General features: G+C 40.7%; 2 protein-coding genes across 6 annotated transcripts in view; both read left to right on the plus strand.

The window, feature by feature from the left end:
- Positions 1-7,061, plus strand: part of rassf5 (Ras association domain family member 5) — an 88,018-nt gene extending 80,957 nt beyond the window's left edge. For all 3 annotated transcript variants that reach the window (XM_022682719.2, XM_022682720.2, XM_007247747.4), the window contains one exon: positions 344-7,061. In XM_022682719.2, the coding sequence (XP_022538440.2) occupies positions 344-496 (153 nt within the window). In that variant the 3' untranslated portion in view covers positions 497-7,061. The remainder of the gene's footprint in view (positions 1-343) is intronic.
- A 6,372-nt stretch (positions 7,062-13,433) lies between these two features.
- On the plus strand, positions 13,434-24,571 carry dyrk3 (dual specificity tyrosine phosphorylation regulated kinase 3). Of its 3 annotated transcripts, none has more exons than XM_015605476.3 (3): positions 13,434-14,440; positions 16,465-16,580; positions 18,969-24,571. In XM_015605476.3, exons 1-3 carry the CDS (start codon positions 14,398-14,400, stop codon positions 20,565-20,567), a joined length of 1,758 nt encoding a protein of 585 aa, XP_015460962.1. In that variant the 5' UTR covers positions 13,434-14,397; the 3' UTR covers positions 20,568-24,571. The 3 variants fall into 3 exon arrangements, with proteins under 3 accessions (XP_015460962.1, XP_022538444.1, XP_022538443.1); XM_022682723.2 differs by lacking the exon at positions 13,434-14,440 and adding an exon at positions 14,496-14,619; XM_022682722.2 differs by lacking the exon at positions 13,434-14,440 and adding an exon at positions 16,059-16,369.
- The last annotated feature ends 2,707 nt before the right edge of the window (positions 24,572-27,278 follow it).

Genomic DNA, 27,278 nt, shown 5'->3' on the forward strand with positions numbered 1-27,278 from the left:
CACATTAAAATACTGGCACCATGCTTAATACCAGACATGGGTTTTCTGGATTAATGGTGCTCCATCCAACTCACTGCTCACTTTTTGACAGAATGGAGTAAGGTGTAGTGGTGATCATTTATCATTCTAACATTCTGACCTCAATAAGACAGCCAAGCAAATCCTTAGAGCAATGCTCTCCAAAAGATATGAGAAAGTCTTCACTTCCTGGACAGTAGAGAGAGTTACTCCAAACTCTTTTTAATGCTTGATTTTAGAAAAGAAGCAACGAATGAGCAAGTGTCCCAGCACTTTTGTCCAACCATTTGCTAACTGAATAACTTTTTTTCTGTTTCTCACACAGTGGCACGCGTTCTCTGTTCCTGAGCTGCAGAACTTCCTGACCATCCTGGAGAAGGAGGAGAGGGAGCGGGTGAAGCAGGTGGAGCTGCGCTACACAGCCTACAAAAACAAGCTGATGGAGGCTCTACAGGAGGTCCAGAACAAGCCAGGCTAGAGCAGGAGGTCCGTCTCTGCCCCTCGGTTCAGTCACTGAGCCCGCCTGGAGCCCGACTGCGGACTCTGGACCCTTCAGACCCATCAACAAACTTTCTCAACAGACCTCTCCACTCAGGACTCAAAGGACGTTCTGTTCCGAAAGCCCTCTGCATCATTCTGCACCACAGCGCCCCCTCTGCTAACACGAGCCTGATGAACCTTAACGAGAGGACTGGGGTGAGTGGTGGAGGGGGAGGAGCAGGACGACCAGAGTGGGACACACCGAGAACTGAATCAAGAGACTTTCCAGCACGCTGGTAAATGGAGTGTGTTCCTGACTGACGTGGTTTATTCCGATGTGTGAATGGGAATTCCGAATTGCGTGTGTTTGTTTTGTTGGCTCGGGTCTGTTCACGTTAATTTTTACGATGCTGCTGCTGCTGCTACCGCTGCTACTGCAAGTGTTACTTAAAGCATGACTTTCTGACTTTCTCTTTGGGCCTCACGCTGTATCTTAAGGCCTGAAATGTACTCAGCGCAAGGGAATGAACAGCTATGGTTTCAGCTGCGTTTCGGAATTCTCGAAGGTTCGAATTCTGGTCATGCTGATGGCCATCAGCAGCCAGAGTCAGAGAGAGCACAATTGGCCTTGCTCTCTTTGGGTGGGTAGATGGTGCCCTCTCCCCAGATCACTCCTAGGGTGATGCCGATCAGCACAAGGCGTCTGTGAGCTGATGTATCAGAACCGAGTCGCTGCGCTTTCCTCCGAGTGCGCTGTGATGCTACTCTGTAATGCTGCATCAGCAACTGTTTGAAAAGAGGCGTAGTCTGACTTCACATGTAGCAAAGAGGCATGTGCTAGTCGTCACCCTCCTGATGTTGGGGCATCACTAGTGATGGGGGAGTGGCGCTGATGAAGCTAAATTAGAGGAAAAAACGGGATAAAACAAAAAAAAGAAATCTATATAAAATCTGATTGCTGCCGTTACCTGTTTATTCAAGTATTTATGTAAACAGAAAGACCCATAAGATCCAAAAATCTAAGAAATCTGATAAAAAGAGCTGGATTTTATCTTAGTATTCATATTTCTCAATGCTTGCATACTCTTAACCAGAGTATTCTCCGATTTCTCAGTCCGGGCATGCGTGAAAATGGAAATATTGGCATTTAGGTTCTTGGCCTTGCGTTAACTATATTTCAGGCTTTATCCAGGAAAAGTAAGAACAAGGTGGGAGCTCTCACCTTTGTTTTAATCAGGCTACGAAGAGATGACTGAGGCCAGGGTTGACGTGTAAAAGCTTGAGGGAGCTCCAGATCTGACCCATAGATCCCATAGATTACACAGATCACATGCTGGTTAAAACCTACTGTAAAAAAAAAACACAAAAACGAAAAAAACAAACAAACAAAAAAATCAATACTCTCTCCATTGACTGCACTCACTCACTTGCATTTGACTGCATAATCTATACTCCTGGGACGCTCTTAACTAATAACTTCATTGTGAACAGTGTACTGTACTCAGCTCTTCAGCTGAATCTTCTCTCACCCTCCTCTGCAGAGTCAATAAGCCATTTGGCCACAGCTTTCTCAGATACGCAGATCGCAAGATACACACGGCCTCCAAATCAATAGATACGATCGATACTCTTCCTTATCAAAGATCACAGCCAGCGTGGCTGCTTCCTTAGGAGGCAACATTAGGCCACGTTACAATACTCCCATTACTCTTTTATGCTAGAAGGTAAATGATTAGATGACTGTCACGCCGAATCCGCCGACAACATTATATCATCCATATACATGCATGTGAACTTTCAGAGGAAAAAAAAAAAGAAAAAGATCGAGGATGCTTTTCTTTCCAGCCTGATTAATGTATTATAAGCATGTCCTGACGCTTATAAGAGTTTATGAACCGTTCGCCCTACAGAAATGTGAAGCAGACTATCTTATTAGCGTTTCGTGTAGACTGTTACAAAAGAGCATTTACCGGTAGTGTGTGAGATTAGTCAAAAGAAAGGAATGTTTCATATGTTTTGGTGTGCTATGAAAGCGTATGGAAGCGCCCAGCCTCAGCACTGAACATGCCGCGCCACTCCAGCCTGTTGAATATTAAATGAATATACAGTAATTTATTAAAATAGAAAATAAGAGTGACCGGTTTGAGTTGTAAAGACCCCTATTCGCAGATGACCTCAGAAGTAGGAGTGCTGTTTTTAGACAGATTGGACATTGGACAGATTAGCATATAAAGTAATATACTAGTTGATATAGAGTATATACAGCTCTGAAAATAATTAAGAGACCACTTCAGTTTCTAAATCAGTTTTTTAAGATCTTAGAAAACGCAAAGAAAACAAGTTCATTTTCATAAGTTTTAAGAGATCAGAAATCAATATTTGGTGGAATAACCCTGGTGTTTAATCACAGTTTTCATGCCATCTTGGCATGTTCTCCTCCACCAGTCTTACACACTGCTTTTGGATAACTTTATGCCTTTACTCCTGGTGCAAAAATTCAAGCAGTTCAGCTTGGCTTGATTGCTTGTGATCATCCGTCTTCCTCTTGATAATATTCTAGAGGTATTCAATTTGGTAAAATGAAAGAAACTCATCAGTGGTCTCTTATTTTTGTCCAGAGCTGTAGATGATTTTTTGAGAAGACTTGTTTCTGTACTCACTGTTAATCTGTAAGCACTTTGTAGTTCTATAATTACAGACTGACGTCCACAGCAGTGCTGCTGGAGTTTTTAAACACCTCAGGGTCACTACTGGACTGAGAATAGTCCACCAATCAGACTGCTTTAGGCAGTGTCCTGTGAGCACTGATAAAAGACTAGAGGATGACCAACACAAACTTTGCAGCAGCAGATAACCTTAGGTGGTAGATTTACAAGGTGGTGCAGCTATAGGTAGAAGTCCTAATAGATTGGAGGACAGTGAGTGATTAAACACAGTGTTTAAAAACTCCAGCAGCACTGCTGTGTTTGACCTACTCTATCTACGTCTATAATCCAATATCTGCTCTGGTGGTCCTGTTGGGGTTCTGAGCATTGAAAAACAGGGTAAAAGGAGGATAATGAAAAAGTATGCAGAATTACAGTCTGTAATTATAGAACTGCAAAAGTGTATAATATGTGTAGAAACAAGGAGGTGATCAATATATTCTCATCATAAAATTATACTCTATGCGGTCCAATCTCGGATCAGCACTCCAGCTGTGAGAGAATTGTGAAATATGAGGTTTTTTTGGGCAAACGGAGGCTGGGGTCTGTCTTTCTTAAGCTGAGAAACACCACAGTGGATATTACACCAAAGTTTATCAGGACACATTACCCCTAGTATTTTTTAATGCAGGCAAAAGGGGGATATGTCTGATGATGTAAATCGTGTGTATTGTAGATTTGAGACTTCTATGATTTTGCACACCAACATAGGCCACCAAGTGGTCAGCCAGTATATAAATATATATATTATAATCCTGAATATTCTGACTATTCTGTGATGAGGGCATGAGATGCTTTGTGCTTTTCCCCTTCTTTCTGTTTCTGAAAAAAATGTACTTTATCAAAGGATTTCATGCCGCTTTATTGTGAGTATGCTTCTTAAAGGGCAGGTCCACCAATTTTTCAAAATTTCGTGTTTTTTTTTTTTTGCAGAATTTTGCAGACATTAACGTGTGAACAGCTTTTTTTTTTAGACTGGTCTGGTTCTTCTAAAGCATAACATGAATGCACACTTGATGTCCAAGTATTTGTGGATAGTCCCTTTCAATGAGTGCTGCATTAGCCTACCGTATTTTTTTTAACTTATAAGGCGCACCGGATTATAAGGCTCATTTTATGCAATTCTAGTAAGGACATGTTTTCCTTCTAATTCTGTTTGTTCCAAAGGTGAGACCTGTAAGGCTAAGCTAAGTACACAAAACTGTAATTCCTAAAAAGTCAGAGAAGTCAAACGAATGCTGGATATTAATGGTTTTCTCTCCTGAAAACTGTTTATTTGGATGAATAAGGCACTTCTGTTAATAAGGCACTTATTAACAGTAATCTTAGATTTCCAGATTTCCATTAGCATTAGTTGGTAATCCTAATGCTGCTTCAGCAGTGCTAGATAGGGTTAGCAGCAGGCCACAGGCCGATAATACTCCCCTCTGGACGGCCAATGAGCTAGTGCTTAGCACAGTTAGCGGCTATGGCTAATACTGCTGGAGAACTAAATTGAAACTCCTCTATAACGCTGTACTTTAGCAGAGTGGCTTTTCTGCTCCTTACAACCTGACTAGTAAAATTCACACATTGGTAAAATTAAAGGATTGTAAGTGTGCCTTATAATGCAAAAAATACGGTACGGGACTCTCTGGAGCAGATAAATTAATATGAACCCATTGGCACCAATGGTACGAAATTGGCTAGAATTGTATAAAAGTCCAACCTCAACTGTGTTTTCCATCCAGTGATGGTGCTCCATCTATTAATTTGGAGCGGAATGCAATCAAACTCTCACAGCAATGTTTCAAAATCTAGTAAGTAGAACGCTTCCCTCTCAGGACAGTAGAAACAGGTACTCAAACAGCATAAACTCGTACTGAAGAGTACATCACAACCCTTTCACACCAAACCACTCTAAAAATGTTACTCATTAAGATCTTTTCCAGGCCCATTCATGCATTTTTTCAACAGGATAATGCAAAACCACACGCTGCACACATTACAAAGGCATGGCTGCGCTCCTAGGCCTTTTTTTGATAGAGAATGGAAAGGTTTGAAAAGGCAAAATACATTAACAATTAGTTAATGTCCAGTGATTTTGAAAAATCGGTGGCACTGATGATGTACAGCATACAGTATGATGTGTGTATGTGATTTAATTCTGTCTGCGACACTGTAAGAGTATCATAACTGTGTCTATGGTCATTCTGAAGTTGCTGAAGTTTTACTGGAAAGCACAGAAAAAAGATGATGGGCCAACGAGGGAAGACTAACAAAGTGTGATGTGTACAATCTGATCGCCGTGACAGCCGTGAGATTCAGCCTGTGCTTTATCCCTCTCACCCAACGCTCAAGCACATTCAGGCTCGTTAGAAGCCGGGGACAATCCAAACAGGCTGACGGCCCAGTGTAAATATCACCGTGCTAAGTGTCAGGAAGGCTTTCGGTTCAGGTTTGGATGAGGTTATATTGGGGATTTGTTGCACGGTGGGATTGCCTGTGTTGAATTAAAGGAATAGTTCAGCATTTTTCAACCTGATTCTATAGGCTGTGTTTGTAGTGTACAGTCAATTACCACAGACAATGATTTAATAATGTGTTTCCCTGAAAAACAGAAAACACTTCACCTCACGAAATCCTTCGCCGTTCTCTAATGGTTAACATCAATTTCATAGACCGTTGAATAGAACCCTGTGGGACTTAACAAAGTATGCTAAAATGTTAGCAAATAGGGCTCAGAGTGGCTCAGCAGACTAATACGCTGACACACTGGGACAAAAATTGACTGAGCATTAGCAGCCAGAGTCCGAGAGATGTCAAAAGACAGAAATCAGCCATGGGACAGCATCATGTAAATCAATCATGAGGTGTTATCTAAGAGGACAGCTTATCACCCACACCTGTACAATATATAATGTTGTGAGGTGTTTTTTTCTGAGTTAGGTTGAACACAAGGCTAATATTACCACCTACAGCTGACACTGGACTCATATTTTTAGTGCAAGAGGTCCCACACATATTCCACAGGTCAGTCAGTGCAGTGTGGCAAAGTCTTGGTACAAAAAAAATCCTGTTAAAATCTTAGACTGTCTGTGGTACGCGATAGTATAATACAAACATTGGAATATAGAGATACAGAGGTTGAAAAATGCTGGAATATTTCATTATCTGGCCTCAAATAAACACTGTAACAGTCAATTTAACACTGTAAAAGGCTAGAAATGAAGTCCAGGAAAGTCATTCACCCTGCTCCTTGACCCTGCACTGATCTTTGCCCCTGTGCTGTACTAGTGTTCTGCTTTGGTGCGGTTGTAACGCCTCACGGTGGACAGGAGGAGGCAAAACACCCAACCATAAGCAGACCAACAGCAAAAGAAAAACTAGAGCAGGCCTCTCATCCCTGTGTGCTGAGGTCGATTCTCCTTCATGGCCATGTTCCTGCTGGCAGTGCCTTTTGTCTGTGTGTAGCCTGACCTTAAAGTTTGTATATATAGATATATATATAATATGCTGTGTATGTCTGCCCCAGTAGCCCCACATGTCCAGAGACTATAGAAGATTACAAGCATGGAGGCAGGAACCTGGTGCTTTCCTTTAACGTGGCAGAACTCTCAGCTCCCTGTGGGACTCTGAGGATAAGCGTTAAATGTGTGCAAGAGAGAGAGAGAGAGCGATTGTGTGAATGTGCCGATTGTGCGAGTGTTGTGTTTAACTTATTTTATGATCCACTTTTCTCAGTGTGTGTAAATTTAAGGGTTGTGGGCAAATCAATGCTGTCTGGCAATCTTTTATGTTTTTGAAGATTTAAATCTGTAAAGCGTCTATTAAAGCTGTATAAAGAATGAATAATAATAAAAACTGGTCATCCTTTCACTGGTGTCTGTCTGTCTGTATGTTTCTAGTTCTACTACACTCAATGACAAAATGAGAAATCACCATAACGCACCAAGAAGTTGATTGGTGGAATGAAATGAAGAGCGTTACATGTGTGCATACAGTTCTGGTAAAAAATAAGAGGCCACTTAAAAATGATGAATTTCTTTAATTTTACCAAATTGAAATTGAAAACCTCTGGAACAGGGTATTGCAGAGACTTCTGGAGGGGCAGGTGCTCAAAGTCAAAAGGGGGCACATAGAGCACGAATTTGGAACACCATACAGAAACACAACTTGCAATATAACCGGTTGATTTGTGGTCTAACTGTGGTGTTACTTTAAACTACAAATGAACAGAAGTCACGTTAGAGCAGTGTTTCTCACCCCTGTTCCTGCATATTCTTCTGCATATTTCCACTGTTCTTCATATTCTAGAGTTTTCTCTGCTTCAAAGGCACTTTAAATAATAAAGTACGTGGTGGTATGATGTGTCTAATACTCTGCTGGATATACATAATGATTGATTTATGATCCATAGCGTAGTGAGTGTTTTTTTTTCTACTGTTGGGGGAAGTTCAGTTGGAGTGGAGTAAAGTGGACTACTTTGTACTATTTTCTCGTTTTGTCCTTTAATAAAACCTCCAAGTAACACCGCTCGGTTACATTAACTAGCTGATCATTTAGATCAGGTGGAAAATACACCATTTTAGGGCTGAGACCAGGGTTAAGAAACTGATTTAAAACTACCAATATAAAGTACTGTACTAAATTCTGGCTATCCACAACATCCAGCTTCTAGCTAACTAGTTAGCTAAATGAATTTCCGTTCAAGTCCTGCAATCCTAAATTAATAAACACAATTTTAAATAAAATAGTAATTGGCTAATCAGGCACATCAGAGCAAGTTGAACATTATATATTTTTTTTTTTTTCTCAAACCTTGAATATCTACCTAGCTAATTCCAAAGTTAAGATAACTGACTGGTCATAAGCTGAATTTTATTAAGCACACAGTGGGTTTAATCTGTGTTTTGATTCAGATGTGTAATTTTAACCTACAGTCTTAACACCAATCATTTGATAATCATCAGTTCCACTACCGGTGAGCAGTGTTTACAGACCACAACAACGTTCCGACACCAAGCATCGCTGATGTAAACACAGAGCCCGCCTCCGTCAGCTAGCGCGCGGTCCGCCCGATAGCATGTTAGCCGCTCCAGCTGAACGGCGTGGTCCGGGACGCTGTTGTTGAGCCAGGTTTGAGCCAGGTCTGCTATGCATATAGCAGATCAGAGGCAGTAGCAGATATGACCAGCAGAGGGAACCCCTACTCCATACACAGATGTTGTTCACTGAGTACATAAACAGTGATCATATTAATGTGGTCAAGCATCCTGTTATTAAAAAAATAAATATATCCTCAATATACAGAAACCTCTGGCTTATACAGTAATTTACAGAACATTGATGGTGGACTTATACAGTACAGTCCAAATAAGCCCAGAACCTTAACATACATAACAGTTCAGTTGTGCATCTTAATTCATTCAGACCTGAATTATATCCAGTGCTGTAAAACATGTAAGAATGCTGTTTTCTGTCTGTAATGCACAGAAAAGAAGACACTAATATTTTACTATGAAATCTATATAGCAAATAAATCCAAATAACAAAAAATACATATATTTTTTATTTCCATATATAAAGTGTTTTAATTTTATATATGAAGTGTTCTAAATCACATTGAATTAGAAAACAATTTGCTGTTACTTTGCTGTTACTCAATGGCTCTAGTACTACTGTTTTTCCAGCGGTCTATTCTGATGGAAAACAGCTCTTAAATAGTGTTATGTGCAAAAAAAAATTACAAAAAAATTGTTACAAAGAAAATATGTGATGTCCATTGTAATGGATGCATGGTCTGAATGAGTTAAATAACACTTAGGCTACGTTCACATTACCAGGTTCAAGTGCCTCAAATCTAATTTTTTTGCTCAATGTGTCTCAGATCTGATTTTTTAATGGCTGTGTGAACGAGCCAAATGCAATTTTTTTTTTATCAGATTTGAGTCACTTTCATATGTGGTCCTAACTCGGATACGTATCTGATCCATGGACATGCGACATAAATGTGAACGGTCAAATCGGAACTCATGCATCTTCATGCTACGTGCTTCTCTCTCATTCCCACACATATCTTAATGCAGCTGTGCAGCTAAAGCTGCAAAAACAGCAAAAGCAAACCACCTGGCCTTATTCACTTCCTCTTCCTGAGCGTGTACTTCAGACCAACTGTTTGCTGTTTCTCCACTCTAGAAAAGTTGCTCAACATATGAGCTGCTATAGCATTTATTTTAACCTTTATAAAGCTCTGGCTCATCTCTCAAATATGAGTTTTATGTTGTTGGTGAAGAAGGTGACGTTTATACAAGTATCAATGTGTGCATGTGAGGAGTTTCAGGGACAGATTTGTTCACATTACACACAGATACATGTCAAGATAGCCAAATTCAATCTGAGCAAAAAAATGAATTTAAACAATGAGGCTTATAATGTGAATGTAGCGTTATTTACATACTTTCTGCTAAGTTGCAGTTTCAATAACTGCAGTCATTTTAACAGACCATGTGAATTTCACTCCATTTCACACCAATGTTGCATGATTCCCAAACATGGAAGAAGCATACAGGTTGTCAAAGACACTCAGAGGCTTTTTTTTCAAGCTGCCACAAAAGCCACCAGTTGTAAGTGTCCATCACAACGTCCAGGTCCAAATACAGCACCTAGCAGTCCCAAGCTCCTGTGTTCACCCAAGCTCCTGAGCTCTCAGGGAGTCAGCTGCCAAGGGGTCAACCTGAAAATGGTGTCAATATGTTATTTATGGCAGTAAATATAGAGAGGGCCCTTCTTCCACAGCCAGACTACTGAGAATAGCATCTACTACAGCCGGGCTGATGCAGGCTGACCCGATTTAGCACAACATTCCCCTTAGAGCCAACAAAGTTTGAGCTACAGCCAGGCTGTAAATAGTAATAAACAACACTTAAAGTCAATAAGACATGTTTTGTGCAATAGCTCAGTGCTAATATAGTCCTGTGACATGGGTCAGTGTGTCTTGCCTTGTATCTACACAGCAAAAAGTCAAGTGTTGAATGAACTCCCACAGAGTTGATTTCAACTTTTCTCCAGGGTTAATGAAGCTCCACACTCTTTGGAGTTAGATCAACACTTTTATATAAAATAGTTCCACATTAAACACCTTGGCAGAGTTCCTTTTTAAGTAACATCTGTGTTTGTTAAATCCCTAAAGTATTAAAACTGAAATAGACTGAAAAGAGTTTTAAAAAAAATACATTAGAAGCAGATTCACCAATTAACTAGTCTTGAACTATTATTCAGGAAAAAATTACCTTGCATTTTTGGATTGCCAACACTTTGTAACAATTTACTGTACAGAAGATGCTAACTTGCTCTTATAGCCTATAACATGTTAGCTAGACAAAAAAAATGTAAACAAAAAATAATAAAACACCCAAATGGAAGGTAGCCCCACTGGGCAAGCGTTCACAGTGATGGTGTAAGTTAGGATTGGGGTGAGGGGCACGCCCATTATGCAAATAATGAGTTTAATTGGGTGGAGTTTATTTAAATCTCTGTTGAGTTGGGCAGTATTTATAAGGTTTATTTGGGTTAACACTGAAATATTCCACTTGAAATTCAAATAACTCCAACACTGAACAACATTTAAATCTGAATTAGTTTAAAATTACACTTTCGAGAGTGAAAATCAACTCTTAACCTGTTTAACTCTGAAATTTCAACTCTCCCATTTATGTTGTGTAGGTTTGTAGGCCTGCAGTCCTTTAAATTATGTCATAACAACTTATACTGATTTTGCTAATGCAGATTATGGATTTTACACAAACCTAAAAGGCTCCATTTAGCTGTAGTTTTTTCTAACCATAAAGAGTAAAAAAACACACAAAAAAGTGTTTTTGTTTGTTTGTTTGTTTGATGGTTTAGCTGGTTCATAAGCATTAAAACCTAATCCAGCTACACCAACATGATGACCAAGACATACCATACTGGACAACCAGCATGAATACATAAGCATCATGACCAGCAAAGAGGTCGACCAGCAAGACCAGCTTATATATGATCTAACAATCAGGTGCTGATTGGCTGGCTGAGACACATGACTGAGAGGTGCTCCAGAAGATACAGAACAATATAAACAACTAATACATATTTAAAAATGTAAAGTTTAATACAAACCATACATATAAAACTATAAGAATGAATGAATGTAAAATGGATGCGCACAAATTAATAAATTATCTTTCTTTTCTAATTGTCTCCCATTGTTTCTCCCCAATTTAGTTAGGCTGACTGACTCAGGCAGCTGATGGCAAGCTGCATGACAAGGATTCGAAAGAGCAATCTCCTGGAAGCGCTTAACCCACTGGGACCACTTGGCACACGCTAAAATAAATTAATTCTGACGTTATTGTTTCAATGCATTAGTGATGGAAAAATGAGCATTGATTTAATGTCCTTTTGCTGTCTAGGATAAAAGTAAACAGAACAGGGCTGCGCACTACAACAAAAGTGCAGCTAAGCTAGCTAACTAGGATGGTAGCAGTGGGCTACATGTGTGTGGCTGCAATTATCCAAAGAGCTAGCAGAAGCTGGTTAACTACCACAGCAACAGGAATATCATAAATATAAAAATGACAGTGACTGGTCCTAACTGGTTGTGTATCTTGGAGTCCCTCTTTTATGTGTCTATTTTCAGCCAGTGGAGAAGAAATGTTTGTGGGGTAGTGTCAGACACTGCTACATTTAGCATTTGCACCACTTCGAATCTTCAGTGCTGTAATAAAGAGTGACCTTTTGAGGGGTCATTTAAAAAAACAGAGCTACTGCTTTCATTTGCAAACACACTGTTAAAATAAAATGCTGTTCCAGTTACTTTTAACGTCGAATGTTTTAGAAATGTCCTAGGATGATCACACCTGAGCTGATGGCATATTAGTAGTACATATGTATACACCATATATATGTTCTACATATAAAGCTTGTATAAGCATATGTTTGAGTAAAATGAACAGTTGTTTTATTCTATAAAATACGAACAACATTTCTAAATATTGTCATTTAGAGCATTTATTTGCAGAAAACGAGAAATGGCTGACATAACAAAAAAGATACAGCACTTTTAGACCTCAAATAATGCAAAGAAAACAAGTTCAGAAATCAATATTTGGTGGAATAACCCTGGTTTTTAATCACAGTTTCCATGCATCTTGGCATGTTCTCCTCCCCTAGTCTTGCACACTGCTTTTGGATAACTTTATGCCACACCTGGTGCAAAAAAAAAAATCAAGCAGTTCAGGTTTGATGGCTTGTGATCATCCATCTTCTTCTTAATTATATTCCAGAGGTTTTCAATTTGGTAAAATCAAAGAAACTTTAAGTGGTCTCTTATTTTTTCCAGAGCTGTACAAACAATCATATCCAAGATAAAAAAAAACATACAACCAATAAAGGTTTTATAAACTTAACAAAATGTTTATACTGACAACATATCTCATTCATCAACCAGCAAATTTAACTCCTTCATGTACTATATGATGGACACAGCTTTTTTGTTGTTAAGGCAATTAATAGACTCAATATACAAATTAAATTCAACAAGAAACACATCAGCAAATTTTAATTTGTGCAGATAGTGTTTCCCAAAGAGGATCATCAGATTCAAAATAAAGTTGACATTAGAGACCTTACAGTTAAAACCAAAAAATAACATCTTTACATTTTACATCTATACTGTAATTCACTTTATCAAAAATATATATAGCTAGAGCTTTCCAAAAAATATTCTGAATAAGAACATTTAAAAAATAAATGTTCTAGTTTTTCTGGATGTCTGGAGCAAACTGTACAGTTCTGATCTATTTCTATAAATTTAGCAAGATTATAATTACATGGGTAGATATTATGCAGGATTTTTAAATGTACTTCTCTGATTTTATTATAAATACAAAACTTATAAGGGAGTGACCAAGCTGTCCTTCTAGAGATCTCTGTAAAACAAGAATTCCAATATTATATCCCTCAGGGCCCAATTTTTCTTTTGTTATAGAATACTTCCCTAACATGTTTATCAGAACATTCACTTCTAAAGTCTTGAATTTAGTATAAACTTGAGGCTTGGTCAACAGTGTGTGATGACGTTTTGTAAAGTGGGCGTGTCCTGTAATCTGCAGGGGCGCAGATGCAGATGGGCTGAGTCAGACGAATTCAGCGTGACGCTGTTAGCCCCACCCCCCGCCGCTCCCCTGGCCACGCCTCTTACTTTGTCTGTGGTTGACGCCGCTGTCGCCAAACAGGAGACGCTCTTAGCAACAAGCTAGGAAAACACGGCTGTGTGTGAACGCTGAACGCGGACTCGCACTGCCCCGAACTCCGCGACTTTACTGGACTTTTTACTGCTGTGGGAGATGAAGCGGTTTTAGGGGCTAAAGCTGAGGGGAGACAGTGTGAGGACTGACCGGCTTTAATGAGAAATAAGACTCCGAAACGAGAGTTTCAACGGGAGAGGGACGGTGGTTGGTCTCGGGGTTTCTGTGGAGCGCTAGTTAGCCACGAAGCTAACTAGCGTTAGCAAGCTGTGTAGAAGTCCAGGGCTGTTCTGTGCTCTTCTTTTTGGACTGTTCCCCGTGCTTGGGATGCTCCTTTTGAAATATAAAGGTTTCTACACTGTGAAAAGCTCGAGGAGCGCCCGCGGTGGACTTCAGTGCGGGTTTTGGACTAAAAAAAGCGCTGTTTTTGGGAGCGGCGCTCATGTGGACGGGTGTTTTTGCTCCACTGCACTTTTCGTTTCGAGCCCTTGGTCGAGTAATTTTTAAAAACAGGACGCGGTTGGGAAGACGTTCACCTTTTGATATCTTAACCACTGTTTTAGCACGTAGCAACCAACGTCTGTTTAATGTATATTTAGACTATAGCTACACAGCTTCCCAGGGCTAAAGAAGACTCGACACTAAGCTAACTTGAGCTAGCTAACGTTAGTAAACACTCCACTCCCAGCCAACAAGAGGCTCAGGATCATGCTCCACTCCTTCTGCTCCGAATTCTTCAGTTTTTAGCTCATATTTAAGCTAAATATCCGAGTTTCTTGCAACATTAGACATGGCATGAGGCAGTCTGAAATTTACTGACCCATCCAGAGTCAAACGAGAGGGCTTTTTCGGGTTGGTTCACACGAAAAGAAGAAGGAGCACAAGAAAGTGTTGGATGTTGACTAACGCTACAACTTCTGACCTCCACGATGATGATATTGAGCAGAAAACCAGATGGTCCCATCACAGCAGGTAGTTAATTCACTCACTTAATTATACATTTATGCGGTCTCTATTACATTAGGATAAGAAATGCAATCCCTTGCTGTATTTATTAGTTGGCTGATACTGATCTGGATATCCACTGACAGAATATCTGACTGACTGGTCAGAACAACAACAACAAAAGGCATACATAAGAAAGCTAACTAGTTAGTTAACCTACCTAACATTTCAACTTGCTTACCTAGCTTGATTAGATAGTAACTGCTTATTTTAATTGTTTTGTTCATGCACAGCCTATCAAACATACTGTAACTAACGAAGAAACAAAAGACTACCCATTTCGTTACTAAATGCCAGCACTTTCCACTTTTAAAGGACAATGTTCTGGACATCTAAACTGCATTTCAATCCGGAATCAAAGATAGAGAAAGCTAGGAATAGGAACGTAACCACAGCATAGCAGAGATGGGGCATGGCAAAAATAATCGTGGATCAGCAGATTAGTCGACTACCAAAATAATCATTAGTTGCAGTTTTAGTTCCATCATAGTTTTAATGTCTTCAATGTTAATCTACAATGTTAAAAATAATAATAATAAAAATAATAAAGTTAAAAAAACATTAAATGAGATTGGGTTGTGTCCATATTTTGAATTACTACAATTATAATAAAAATATATCCTCAGTATTAGAGTATTGTTTATCAGCACAGCATTTAAAAAACAGATGGTTGTGACAGGAAGTGGACTTCAGCTATTCTTTTAAGGAGTCCACTTGCTTCCTGTTGCTTGCTGGCCTACAATGCCATGCTGGGATGGACAAGCAAATTCATAGGCATACTTGAAATGCAATGGTCCACACTAAGAGCTTTTCAAGCTTTCAGTACAGTTTAGCTCGGCTTAACCCACCATTCTCAAGATCCGTGGAAGCCGGATTGCTTTTTTCTGTCCCGCACCAAACTTCTACTGGGTGTCTGAACATCGAACAGAGTCGCTCGCAGCACCAACTAAAGACCCGTCTATTCACAGAGTTCCTTCCTAAATAAACACTTACCTGAGTTCAAATCGTTAGCTATATACGTTCTCATCAGGACTGCCTGATATTTGGAAAATTGGTATTGCGATATTCACTCCAGTATAAAGTAAGAAACAGATTTGTCTATAAATTACTTGAAGTCTATGTTTTATCTTTTTTTGTGCCATTGTTGCAGTATGATCTTTCCAGTGTTTGAGTTTCTCATCAACAAGTACACAGATTTCCTGAGTACAAAAGCTATATCTGTAATAATCATGTAGTAATGAATATATTTATACAGGTAATGTTTATTGTTTTCTACAAACCTGTAGAACCTGATCTCGTCATGTATGTTGGTGATACTGATAACACAGACTTCCTTGTAGGCTTTAGCTAGTGCTCCAAGCACTGTGTGCTATTGAATTTGTTTGGATGCGTGTTATAGTTTATTTTTAGTGGTTGTCATTGTGAACATTAGAAACCCATAGAAGGTACCTAAAGTAAAATAGCTTGAGATATTAAAGAAAACAATGGCTTATTTGTTATTGTATTCCATCTAATATGTAATATAGCCCATCCACCCAGAAGCTTATGTAGCCCACTTTACCCAGTGTGTTTCCTAATCAGATTGGTTTAAGATATTAAGAGGCTTTAGTGACATAATAGGACCAAGTTGTGGAAACTGCTGAACTCCCAGTGACTCATAAAAGTGTCCTAATATGTTTCCAAGTGCTTCAACATGAGCCCTAGAGACCATTCGTTGACAAGGCTGTGTGGGAAGCCCGTGTTATGACGCACCTGCGACTTGGATACATGATTCTCTTAGGAGTTTTTTCTTTTCCTGCTGGACCATTTACTCCCCTGCATCGCTTATGTTAATGTTGACTCGTTTTAAGTGACTTGGCGGCTAAACACTTGCATGAATGTTTATGTGCACTCAAGGTAGGAGTGCTTGTTTTTGTTACCTCTGCTTTAGGACATGCTCAGCTGATGTGATATTGTGTTTATTGACTATTGTTCATTTTTGTGTCTCGCAGCTCGACATGGAGACGGTCTGTATGATTCGTACATGCGCACAGACCACATTGTGAATGAAGACGGGGACCTGAACGGACAGAGCCCGTCTGGACTACCTCCCCTGCCTAAGCACACAGTAAGTTCAGACTTCCTCTCCTTCAGGAACAGGACAGAACCAGTACCCCACACATCCTGCGGGTCATCCTCCCATGGCATTCATCCAACACGGGGGACGCAGCTGAGCAGTTTGCGCTTTTGTCTGACCAAGCAGGAAATCGCTCTGGTTTGCTAGGGAACATTGTTAAGAATAAGTGGGCTTGAAAATTTGACCCACTAGCAAAGAGTGCACTACTTTTTTTTTTTTCATCCTCAACTTATTCACCCACTCCCCCCCCTTCTGCACCAAATCGTGTGCTGGCATGGTGGGCAGCCTGTCATACTTGTGGTTCAGTAGCTCAGGCACACACACATTCACAGACGTGTCGCTACCACTCACACCCTTCACACCCTTTGCAGTGTTGTAGATGTAAATGGATCTTGCATACAACAATGTCTCACAACAGTGTGACATTTCCACTTGCAGCAATTTGAAGGTCTTGCTCACTTTCTGAGCAAAGTTTAGGCCTGTAATGGCTTTGTGAAAACACCTAAGCAGCAGCACAATGTGCTTTCAATTGCACAAGCCAGCTAGACTCTATTGATTAAGCCCTCTTAATAAGATCTGCATAGCTTACATCATGATATGTGTCATCATACGTCCTGGACCTGTAATGGTCCAAATCCGATTCTCCTGTCCGAGTCACACAGTTATATAATAACTAATACCTGTTACATATTATTCTGTCGACATACGTATGAGTATACAATTTGTACTTTTTAGACCCTGTAAAAAGACAACTTTTAAACAATTCTTTAAATTGCAGTTAGACTATAACTAAAAAATATAAACCAGTAGCTGAAGTTCTCTTATATTAAGTGTTACTAAGTCTTTAAACAATTTTACGTTTCTGATCCACAGGACTACCTTATTTATTAAACATGTGGTCACATTAAGTCAATTAGTATCTGCTACAGGGTTCCCTGTCTCTGCAAATTTGTGTGCACATTTAGTTGAGAGAAATCTAGAGTAAAAAAAGGTATTATATGTGAGTGATATATGAGTTTTAGTTGCAAGTTATGTTAATGTTATTGTGTCTTATTTTTGTGAAATATCGATAAATTGCGCTATATAAATGACTTCTGTTTCAAATGGAAGACTCTCTGCAGTGAGCTGACCATTAAATAGTTTTCCTCAGAAACTCAATAAACAATTTAAGCCATGTGTGAATTGGAGCAGCAACAGATCCTATTTTTTTTTTTTGGCCATGTGGACTCGCAGCCCTGTGTCACCCATACAGGCAAGCCTATCACCCAATATCCACTACTTAATGCTAAATAAAAACAAAAACATTTTACAAGTAGATATATTTTTGCAGTAGGCTATGCTGTGTGATCACTGCTGTCTGGGAATAGACGTGATTTATGTGGCCTGGTCCCTGTGGTATCTGTTCGTCCGTCCTCCATGCATTTGGTTCTATTTTAAGTTCTGTTCTCGTCAGAAATGAGGTTCCAACCCCCTCTCAGCAGCCGTATTTGACAGTCATGTCTTGACTGTTTTTTGAGTCTCACATTTTTCTATATGACCTAATTTCCTTCTAATGTGCTCTTTCAAGTTGTTTTCCCCTTTATGCAGTAAAGATTTGTCCACAGACAGGACAGTCTTTTATAGCAGAACCTGAAATAGAAATTGGACAAATGTTTTATGGACTGTTGAACATCCTGAAAATGGGGAAAAATCACAGCTGTGTTATCAGAACATACTTTCTGTATTTCTGTTTAGTCCAGATTTTATTCTAATCTACATTTGATGGTAGAGAAGGTGGAGCATCCAACTACACCTATTTATCTACATACTTAGTCAGATCTTTGACTGAACATTCTGTGTTTGAGTTTGGATTAAAAACCAAAACATCAGGATGGAAGTGCTCATTATAATTGTTAGTAACAGCCTGAAGCCTCATATGTTTGCCTTTTGTCCTCCATAACGATGAACATCCTGCTCCACTGGTTTCACCGTCACCTCCTCTCATTGTTGGGACTGTTTATCAGGTTCCCCCCCCCCCTGTTCAGCTGTGAAGATCACACGTGCACCCTTGCAGACCTTATGACATTTCCAATAATGCTACTGGCTGCTTGTTTAGTGCTGCACGTTTGCACTATTGATTATATAACTCTGTCCCAGTTACCCTATGTTTGAAGAGCAGCAGCAGAGAGTCCTGTGTTTTGTTGAAATAGGCCTTCTTTTTTGGTAGGGATGCACCAATAGTTTGACAACTGAAAAAAATTGTACAGAAATGGCCTTGTTAAAAAAAAACCTTGTTATACTGAACTGTTCTCTCTAACATTAACATTTTTAACTCCTGAATATTATATATATTGCTATCTGGCATTGCTGTAATACATATCTTTCTCTTCTATTCTAAAGGGTGTGAACAAGGCAACAATGAAAGATCACCTGGGAGTCCGAGGAGGACAGATGAAGGTCAAGTACCTGTATGAGGACTCGTACAACCGCAAGCCCAATGGTATGACCCAGCACAACGGGATTAGCTCCAGCCAAGCTCCTGCCAAACCCCAGCCCGCTCTCTCCAAAGAGAGGAGCATGGATAGCAACAGTTCTGCCAAGTCTTCCGAGAGCTCGGTCACCAAGCCCATCAAACCAGGAGGTCCTCTTGGCGCAGAGCAGGCCCTAAAGCAGTACAGGCAACAGTTGACCGCAATGGAGCAACAGGAGGTCCACAACTATTCTGAGATCTTCTTTGTGGGACCAAATGCGAAGAAGAGGCAGGCAGTGGCAGGGGGCTCTAATAACTGTGGATATGATGACGACCAAGGAGGTTATATCCATGTGCCTCATGACCACATTGCCTATCGTTATGAGTTCCTCAAGGTAATCGGTAAAGGTAGTTTTGGTCAAGTGGCGAAGGTCTACGACCACAAGCTGCACCAGCATCTGGCCCTCAAGATGGTGCGAAATGAGAAACGCTTCCACCGGCAAGCTGCAGAAGAAATCCGAATTCTGGAGCACCTGAAGAAACAGGATAAGACGGGCAGCATGAATGTTGTTCACATGCTGGAGAACTTCACCTTCCGCAATCACATATGTATGACCTTCGAGCTTCTTAGCATGAACCTTTATGAACTCATCAAGCGCAATAAGTTCCAGGGATTCAGCCTGCCTCTGGTGCGCAAGTTCGCCCACTCTATCCTGCAGTGCCTGGAAGCTCTGCAACGCCATAAGATCATCCACTGTGATTTAAAACCAGAGAATATTTTGCTCAAGCAACAAGGACGGAGTGGCATCAAGGTCATTGACTTTGGCTCCAGCTGCTTCGACCACCAGCGAGTCTACACCTACATCCAGTCCCGATTCTACCGGGCTCCAGAGGTCATCCTCGGCTCACGCTATGGCATGCCCATAGACATGTGGAGCTTCGGCTGCATTCTGGCAGAGCTCCTTACGGGTTACCCACTCTTCCCTGGTGAGGACGAGGGAGACCAGCTGGCATGCATGATGGAGCTGTTGGGTATGCCTCCTCAGAAACTGTTGGAACAGGCCAAGCGTGCCAAGAACTTCATCAACTCCAAAGGCCACCCTCGTTACTGCACAGTCACCACACTCAGTAACGGCACCTTGGTGCTAAACGGGAGTCGCTCTCGGCGAGGCAAAATGCGAGGTCCTCCAGGCAGCAAGGAGTGGGTGACGGCCCTCAAGGGCTGTGATGACCCGACTTTTATTGACTTTCTCAGGAAATGTCTGGACTGGGAACCTAGCACACGCATGACCCCTGTCTCTGCCTTGCGACACCCCTGGCTCTACAAAAGACTGCCTAAGCCTGTGCCTAGTGGGGAGAAGACCATGGTGCCCAAGCGGATTACAGAACACAGCACATCCTTCCCCAGTATCATCTCAAAGGTGCCCCCTGTCGTGGGCCAAACAAACAACAAACTGCGGACCAACATGATGGGGGACTCCAGTGGGAGTATACCTTTGCGTACAGTGTTGCCGAAGCTCGTTCCGTAGAGCTGATCCCCCCCCCCAGTTCAGGAAAAAAGATAAACTTTGTAGCATCATTTTAGAGGTGGATTTTATTTGTTTTTTAAATAATGAGTGTCAATACTCAGTGTTTTGACTTTGATCTTTTGATTTTTAAAGAAGTAAGCAAAAAAAGATTTTATATGACTTTTAAAACACTCTTTTCTTCTGAATAGCTTTCGAGAAGGTATTTGAAAAATTGAAAAAAAAAAAAAACTTTTAACACTTGTCTGGAGTGGAATACTATTGAAGTGAGTGCACATGTGGGTGAAATATAGTGCTGTTTTTCTTTCGGGGGTTTACACTAACTGTCGTCCTTTCTGCTAAGACAAACTTGAACTTTTGCAAGTCTAAGGGCTGCCTTGTAGAGGTGAACTTTTATTATTAAGGGCTAAGAAATGTGCTGGGCTTAGGAAAAACACTCTAGACACTCTAGTCTAGAATTATCCTAATAATTTGAGTCTCATGGGATGTTTGAGTTAACAGCAAGGAGTGCTGTGCTCATTTGGGGTCTTGGTCCATTAGAGGTCTTTGCCACTTTGCCAACAATTGGTCGAGTGAATGAAAATGTTCCAACAATTCAAAACATTTTACCTTTGTTGTCTTTTATTTTCTATCTGCTCCGCATCTGGCATTGCTGAGTCATGAGGAAGTAATGGCCTCGTTGGCTGCTTCAGGCCAAAACACTGTGCATGGCCCGAAAGCTTGGGGATTAGGGGCAATCCGAGCAGCACCTTGTCCGTAACTCTGAGGTTTTTAATTTCCGTCTTTTCTCGTTAAAGCTGTTGCACAAGAGAAAGCTGATACCCTGTAGATCGACAATAAGAAAGTTAGATTGAGCGTTGTAGAATGTGGCACTCAAACTAGAGTTTCATTGAACTGTGTTCGAAGCTGGCGGCCATAGTGGCACTCTTTTAGGAAAGATCACTTTTAGCCTGAATTTGGTGAAGGATCTGCCTAGATCAGGGGTCTCAAACCTGTTCACATTGGGTTGGTGTGGCTGCAGGCTTTATTTAAAAAAAAAATCCAGCCACACAATTCTTTCCTTTACACTTTTTTTTTTGTCAGAGGTTAGTCTTCAAACTGGCATGAAAACCTGCAACCACATCGGCCTAAAATGAAAGGATTTGACACTACACCTAGATAGTTCTGCACAGGTGCTGCAGGAACTTCTTTGGCATTTGGTAAAGGATGTCAGTCAGGTTCGCCTTGGTCTATAAGTGGAAACACATTCTTCCAAGCAGTGTTTATGGGGTACGTCAGACCTTGTCCTATCTGGGGGCTCAGTGAGAATGAGAGAGCAAGAGCCAGAGAGCGAGAGAATAACAACCCCCACTCTCCACATTCACTGGGTAATTCCCAGTGACTGCTCACTGATTCAGCTTGGAAGCGTTCGTACATAGCTATTGCTGTTGTTGTCTGACACAGCTCTGTCTACACTGTGACCTATTTTCCTCTGCCTGCTATGCACTCTCTTCTTCCAGGTTCTAGCACTAGAAGCTTCCTCTCCTTACACCCAAGCTCTTGACAGTACGTTGCCGAGCCCACGTTGCCACTCAATCTGTGTCGAGTTGAAGCTGCACTTAACGTGCATCTGTGAGCCGGCCATTTCCTGTCCAAGAAGCTTCTGTGGGCCATTCTGCCTGCTCTATTCTCTGGTCGAATCCAGTGTTGGAACTGACAGCTTCGTAAAGATGGATGCATTTGTTGTACACACACGTTTTATGCTGCGGTAAAGGGCTTTGATGGAACGTTATTGCAGGAGAGGTAAAAGAAGTTTGCAGAAGATGTTTGTTGACACTGCCATCATTTTCTGACAATTCTAATGATTAAAGACAAGCTGTTTGTTATGAGACAAAGACACTATTTTTGAGAATGCGAAAGGTGCTAACCCTATGGCCATGCATGGGTGTTTCCTCAGGACCAAGGTTTGGGTAGAAATGGAAATGTGAAAATCACTGCCATTGAGCTTTCTCTTTTAGATTACTCTGAAGGATAATTTTTGCTTCTGTGCTGCCTAGCTGACATGACGTAGCCTATGGCGTAGCCTGTCATGGATCTCCCCAGAAAAGAGACTATGAATCACAGCGATGTAGATCATGTTTCTTGTTTTTAAACGGCAGAGTGACGCAGACACCCACAAACACAAGTATAAACACTAAGATGTTGTAGCTCACTGGTGTAAAATACACTGTTGACTCTGTTGGCATCGACTTAAACTTTTGCGTCAAGTCAGTGTAGAGTCTATGTTGTAGCCTGTGCAAGTGCTCTACACCATCATGAGCATTTATATTTGTGCATTGGTGTGTATGCATCGCTCTGCAAATACAAAGGTTTAATTTATATGGAATATAATGTAGTGCTTTGACGCATACCTACATTTCTGGGGTGGTGCACATCAGACTACGACATAGGATGCATTTCTACACGTAATGTGTGCATGTATATCCGTGACATAGATTCAGTGTAGAAACATAAGTTGGCCATTAGGGGATCTTACTGATGCTGTACGAGTAGTGTAGGTAATACCTCTTTCTCAGGTCTTAACCCCCTTTCGAGGGAAGGATAATATGCACCTCTTAGGCACACATGATTCCACATTTTACTTCAGCTGGTACGAACAATCAGCCTGAGACCACTTGAGAAGAAACTGGTGGTGGTTGGCTCCGGCTAGCTACGTAGCTCTCACTGTTCTGAGTAGCAGCAAGGAAGAACTATTAGGCTGCGTTCACATTGCAAGTCTTGTTGATCAATTTAGATTTTTTGCTCAGATCGAATATTGGGCTTTTCAGAATCTGTTGTTCCTACTGTGCTGCTTGTTGCAACTGGAAGCGGCAGGGTTCTGGCAGGGAGTATGAATTCGACACCATTCTAAATTTAAGCAAAAAAAAAGACTAAAAATGCAAAGTAAACTTGAAATTCCACTCTGACCTTCAGCATTCATCTTTCAAGCCCACAATTCTGATGTGTATTTAATCTTGAAAAGAAAATGATTAAAATCCATTTGAATCTAATTCAGCATGGTAATGTGAACATAGCTATACCCATTGCTTCATCTGTCTTTGACAGGGAAGCAAGACCAATCTAATTGAGTGTTTTCTGTCAACAACAAAATGAGCTGCTGAGTCAGTGCCCTACTTGATCAGTTCATCTCAACTCTTGTCCAGCTGGCAACCTACTCTGCACATGTAGTGCTTTCCCTTCTCTGAACACTGAGTTGCAGTGGGTGTGTTAGGGAAGGAAACCCACTAAAATGTGCAGGGTTCAGCTTCAGGACCAGGGTTGAAACGCACTGTACTAGATGACATCAGGTGAAAATGGAGATGTGGAGATGGTATCTGAAGAAAACACCCAGAGTTTTTCTAGTCTACCTCTTCTTTCCAAAGCATCGTTCGCTTCTGACGAACTCCGAGTCAAGTGGCGGTACATCTCCCCCTCTGCCTCTTTGCCCTCCGCGTCCCTGCCTGTTAGATTAAGCATGAATATTTCACCAGCGCCCTCGTTGACCCATTCAGTTCAGTCTCTTCCACTTGTAGCGGTGCACAGCCCTCTCTCGTCGGAGGGAACTCTACTCCTGTGCCTTCAGCCGAGCACCTGAGTAATTCACCTAGGCTCAGCATGGGCTTGCTTACTTACTGTGGTCTCTCTTCCAGCTTCTACAGTCAGGGTTTTGTACTTGTTGTATTTTGTTTTCCCTTTTTTAGAGTTGAAATTTGTACTACTTTTACAAAAAAATGAAGAGTTTTCAATGAAGTCGGAAAACTGTGAACCGCACGACAGAGCGGTGGCGTTTTTCCTCCTGTGTCGTGTGTCTTTGTATGGACTGTTGGCAATGATGTTCTTAGCATGAAAAGCGGCGCGTAAATGGACTAATGGAGTAATGAAATGACACAAACTGTGTATGTAAAGTAACCAAATGAGCTTGTATTAGTTTCTTTTTTGTTTGTTTTTTCAAGACAAATAAGAGGAATTAAAAATGTTATTAAATGAAATGCTTTTGTTTATTAAGTTCTGTCCTGTCCTGCGCTTGCTGGCTTTTTAATGACTGCATCAAGAAAGCAGGTAAAAGTGACCCACAAATCCGACAAGCTTACCTGTGTGGACATGTGAATTGCTAAAAATATAATCATGCTACTGCTGTGTATTGGAAAGAATTTGGCAATACAATATGTATCACGATACAAGGGCTTACGATTCTGTGTGTAATTCGTGATGTGTTGCAGTCCTGTAAGCAAGGCGATATATTGTTAAAACCACCATTGAGCCACTGTGACACCAATCTTTAATTGAAACAAATAATTAACTAATAATCGATAATAATGTGTTTTGCAGATACAATTGATTTAGGGCACTCTGACGTGGAATGGAAATCAGATACATCTGATATGGAGCAATTTTTCGAGCTTGGTTGCAGGAGTCCAATTTTCAAACACTGGATAGTTTTCTGCCCCGGACGTGAAGCTCACACCAGATTGGTACACAGTGGCAAGCGATGACTAGTCTTACTCTACAGCTAATCAGTGAATTTATATCCAAAGTTTCAATATCCAAAATGCCTGACTCTACTACGCTACTGGTGGTGGTAAATTACCCAGATAAGATTAGCAATCTTACTGAAGATCAGTGATTACCTATTCAGCAGAAAAATAATAGCCAGTTCACTCGTTTCCATGGCTTCAGTACACTGTTAGCGTGCTGTTGTCTATACCTGGCAAGCTGGGGTATGGAAATGGGAGTGGGGCAATGCTGGTGGTAGGCAGATACGGAGGCCAGAACCTGCACAGATTTTAATAGCTAATGATGATGCGTTGATAAGTTACTACAGAAAATGTAATCTTAGTGGTCCTTTTAAGGACATTTGTTTAGAGAAAGGAAAATAGATGACAGCAGTGAGGGAACATATACCAGACTTCACTTATGTTTGAAAGGATGTCTGTGTTCAAACAAAAGTAAAAGGCACAAAATAATTGCAACCGCTTTGTGTTTATTATGTTTATATTATGTCTAAAATGCCACATGAGGGCGTGGCGCCAACCTAAAGGGAAAGTAAAATGCTAGAGACCAAGGAGGCAAACCAAAAAAAGTGGTTGTGGCCAGATATTGCACCACAAAAAAGCACTGTTTAAATCTGAATGTTGGGAGCCGAAGGTCAGATATAGGTGGCATTTAAAAAAATGTAACAGTGTGTACAGCTTAAAACCATCAGATTTCGTAAGAACGTTGGATTTGGACCAGCTGATATTGACATGTCTCCCATGTGTAACAGCTGGAGGAATCCTTTTACACTAACAAATATTTGATTAATACTGGACGCCGCAGTCTGTACATAAACAGAGCAAGTTGCTATGAACACAGATTTGTCTCTGTTGACAGGACAGAGACGGGAACATTAAGTTTCTCTTGGTGATTGCTCTCACACCACATATACTGTACCTGTCAGACACACCCACAGCAGCGATACTGCTGATCATTTTGGGCTGATGTTCAAACCGAAAGCCTTCTGGAATATGTGGACAGGTGCATACTTATCATACCTTGTGTATGACAGCAGACCTTAAAGGAGAACTGTGGTGTAAAATGGACTTTTGGTGTAGTAAAACATGAAAAAAAGTATTTGATCTGAGATCCTTTGATGAATAGCACACCTATTTTTTTTCCCTCAGCGTTCCAAGATCCAGAAATTTTAACAGTTTGTCTAAACACCCATCAGACTGGGTGACACAGGGCATAATTTGCCCCCAATAAATCGCTTTTTCCACCATTATTCAGGCTCAAATTAGCTCCACACCTCTTTGCTATAATCCGGAGAGCCCTGACATTTAAAATGACTCGCCGCCATCTTTGAACTGATACTAACATAGACATATATACATAGACTCCGCATAGCGTAGAAGCCGGCACCAGGAGGCAGGCTATGCAGAATCTATGAATATATGTCCCTCATAATCAGTACAAAGATGGCGACGCAAAGAGGTGAAGCTAGCGTTATAGGATGTAAACAGTAGGTTTTAATAAGCTTCTTTTGCTTTTTTAAGTTATTAATGCCTTGTTTTAAATGTCAGGGCTCTCCGGATTCTAGCAAAGACGTCTGGAGCTACTTTGAGCCTGAATAATGGTGGAAAAAGTTTATTTATTTGGGCAAATTATGCCCTGTCACCCAGTCTGAAGGGTGTTTAGACAAACTGTTAAAATTTCTGGATCTCGGAACACTGTAAGAGAACGGAGGTGTGCTATTCATCAAAGGCAAGTACTTTTATCATGTTTTACTACAACAAATTTTACACAGAAGTTCTCCTTTAAGGCATTTACTGTATTGTATGTCAAAGCAGAAATCAAAGCAAAAGTTCCTGTTGTGCTCTATTCAACATACAGTACTTAAATGAATAAGGTCTATTAATACAATTTACAAAGTAGCTGCACGTTTAAGGATTACTCCAGTTTGAGAATTATCCAACCTCTTTCATAATAAGCGTATTTAGTGCTTAGTAGTGCACATGTTGCTGTTGTGACCAGCTGCATACCTGATGCATTGTTTCTAGGAAATCTACAGCCATTTCAGAATCTTCTAGGGCTTCTTCTGAAACCAAGCATAGTTGAATTTTAAAGCTATGCTTGGGATGGATAATGATCCTGTTTGAAGGTCCAAAAAGGTGCCCAAGCTTCGATTACCACAGCTTTGAAGATCCACATACCAGACAC

This window comes from Astyanax mexicanus, chromosome 24 (genome assembly GCF_023375975.1).
Source record: "Astyanax mexicanus isolate ESR-SI-001 chromosome 24, AstMex3_surface, whole genome shotgun sequence".
Taxonomy (NCBI): domain Eukaryota; kingdom Metazoa; phylum Chordata; class Actinopteri; order Characiformes; family Acestrorhamphidae; genus Astyanax; species Astyanax mexicanus.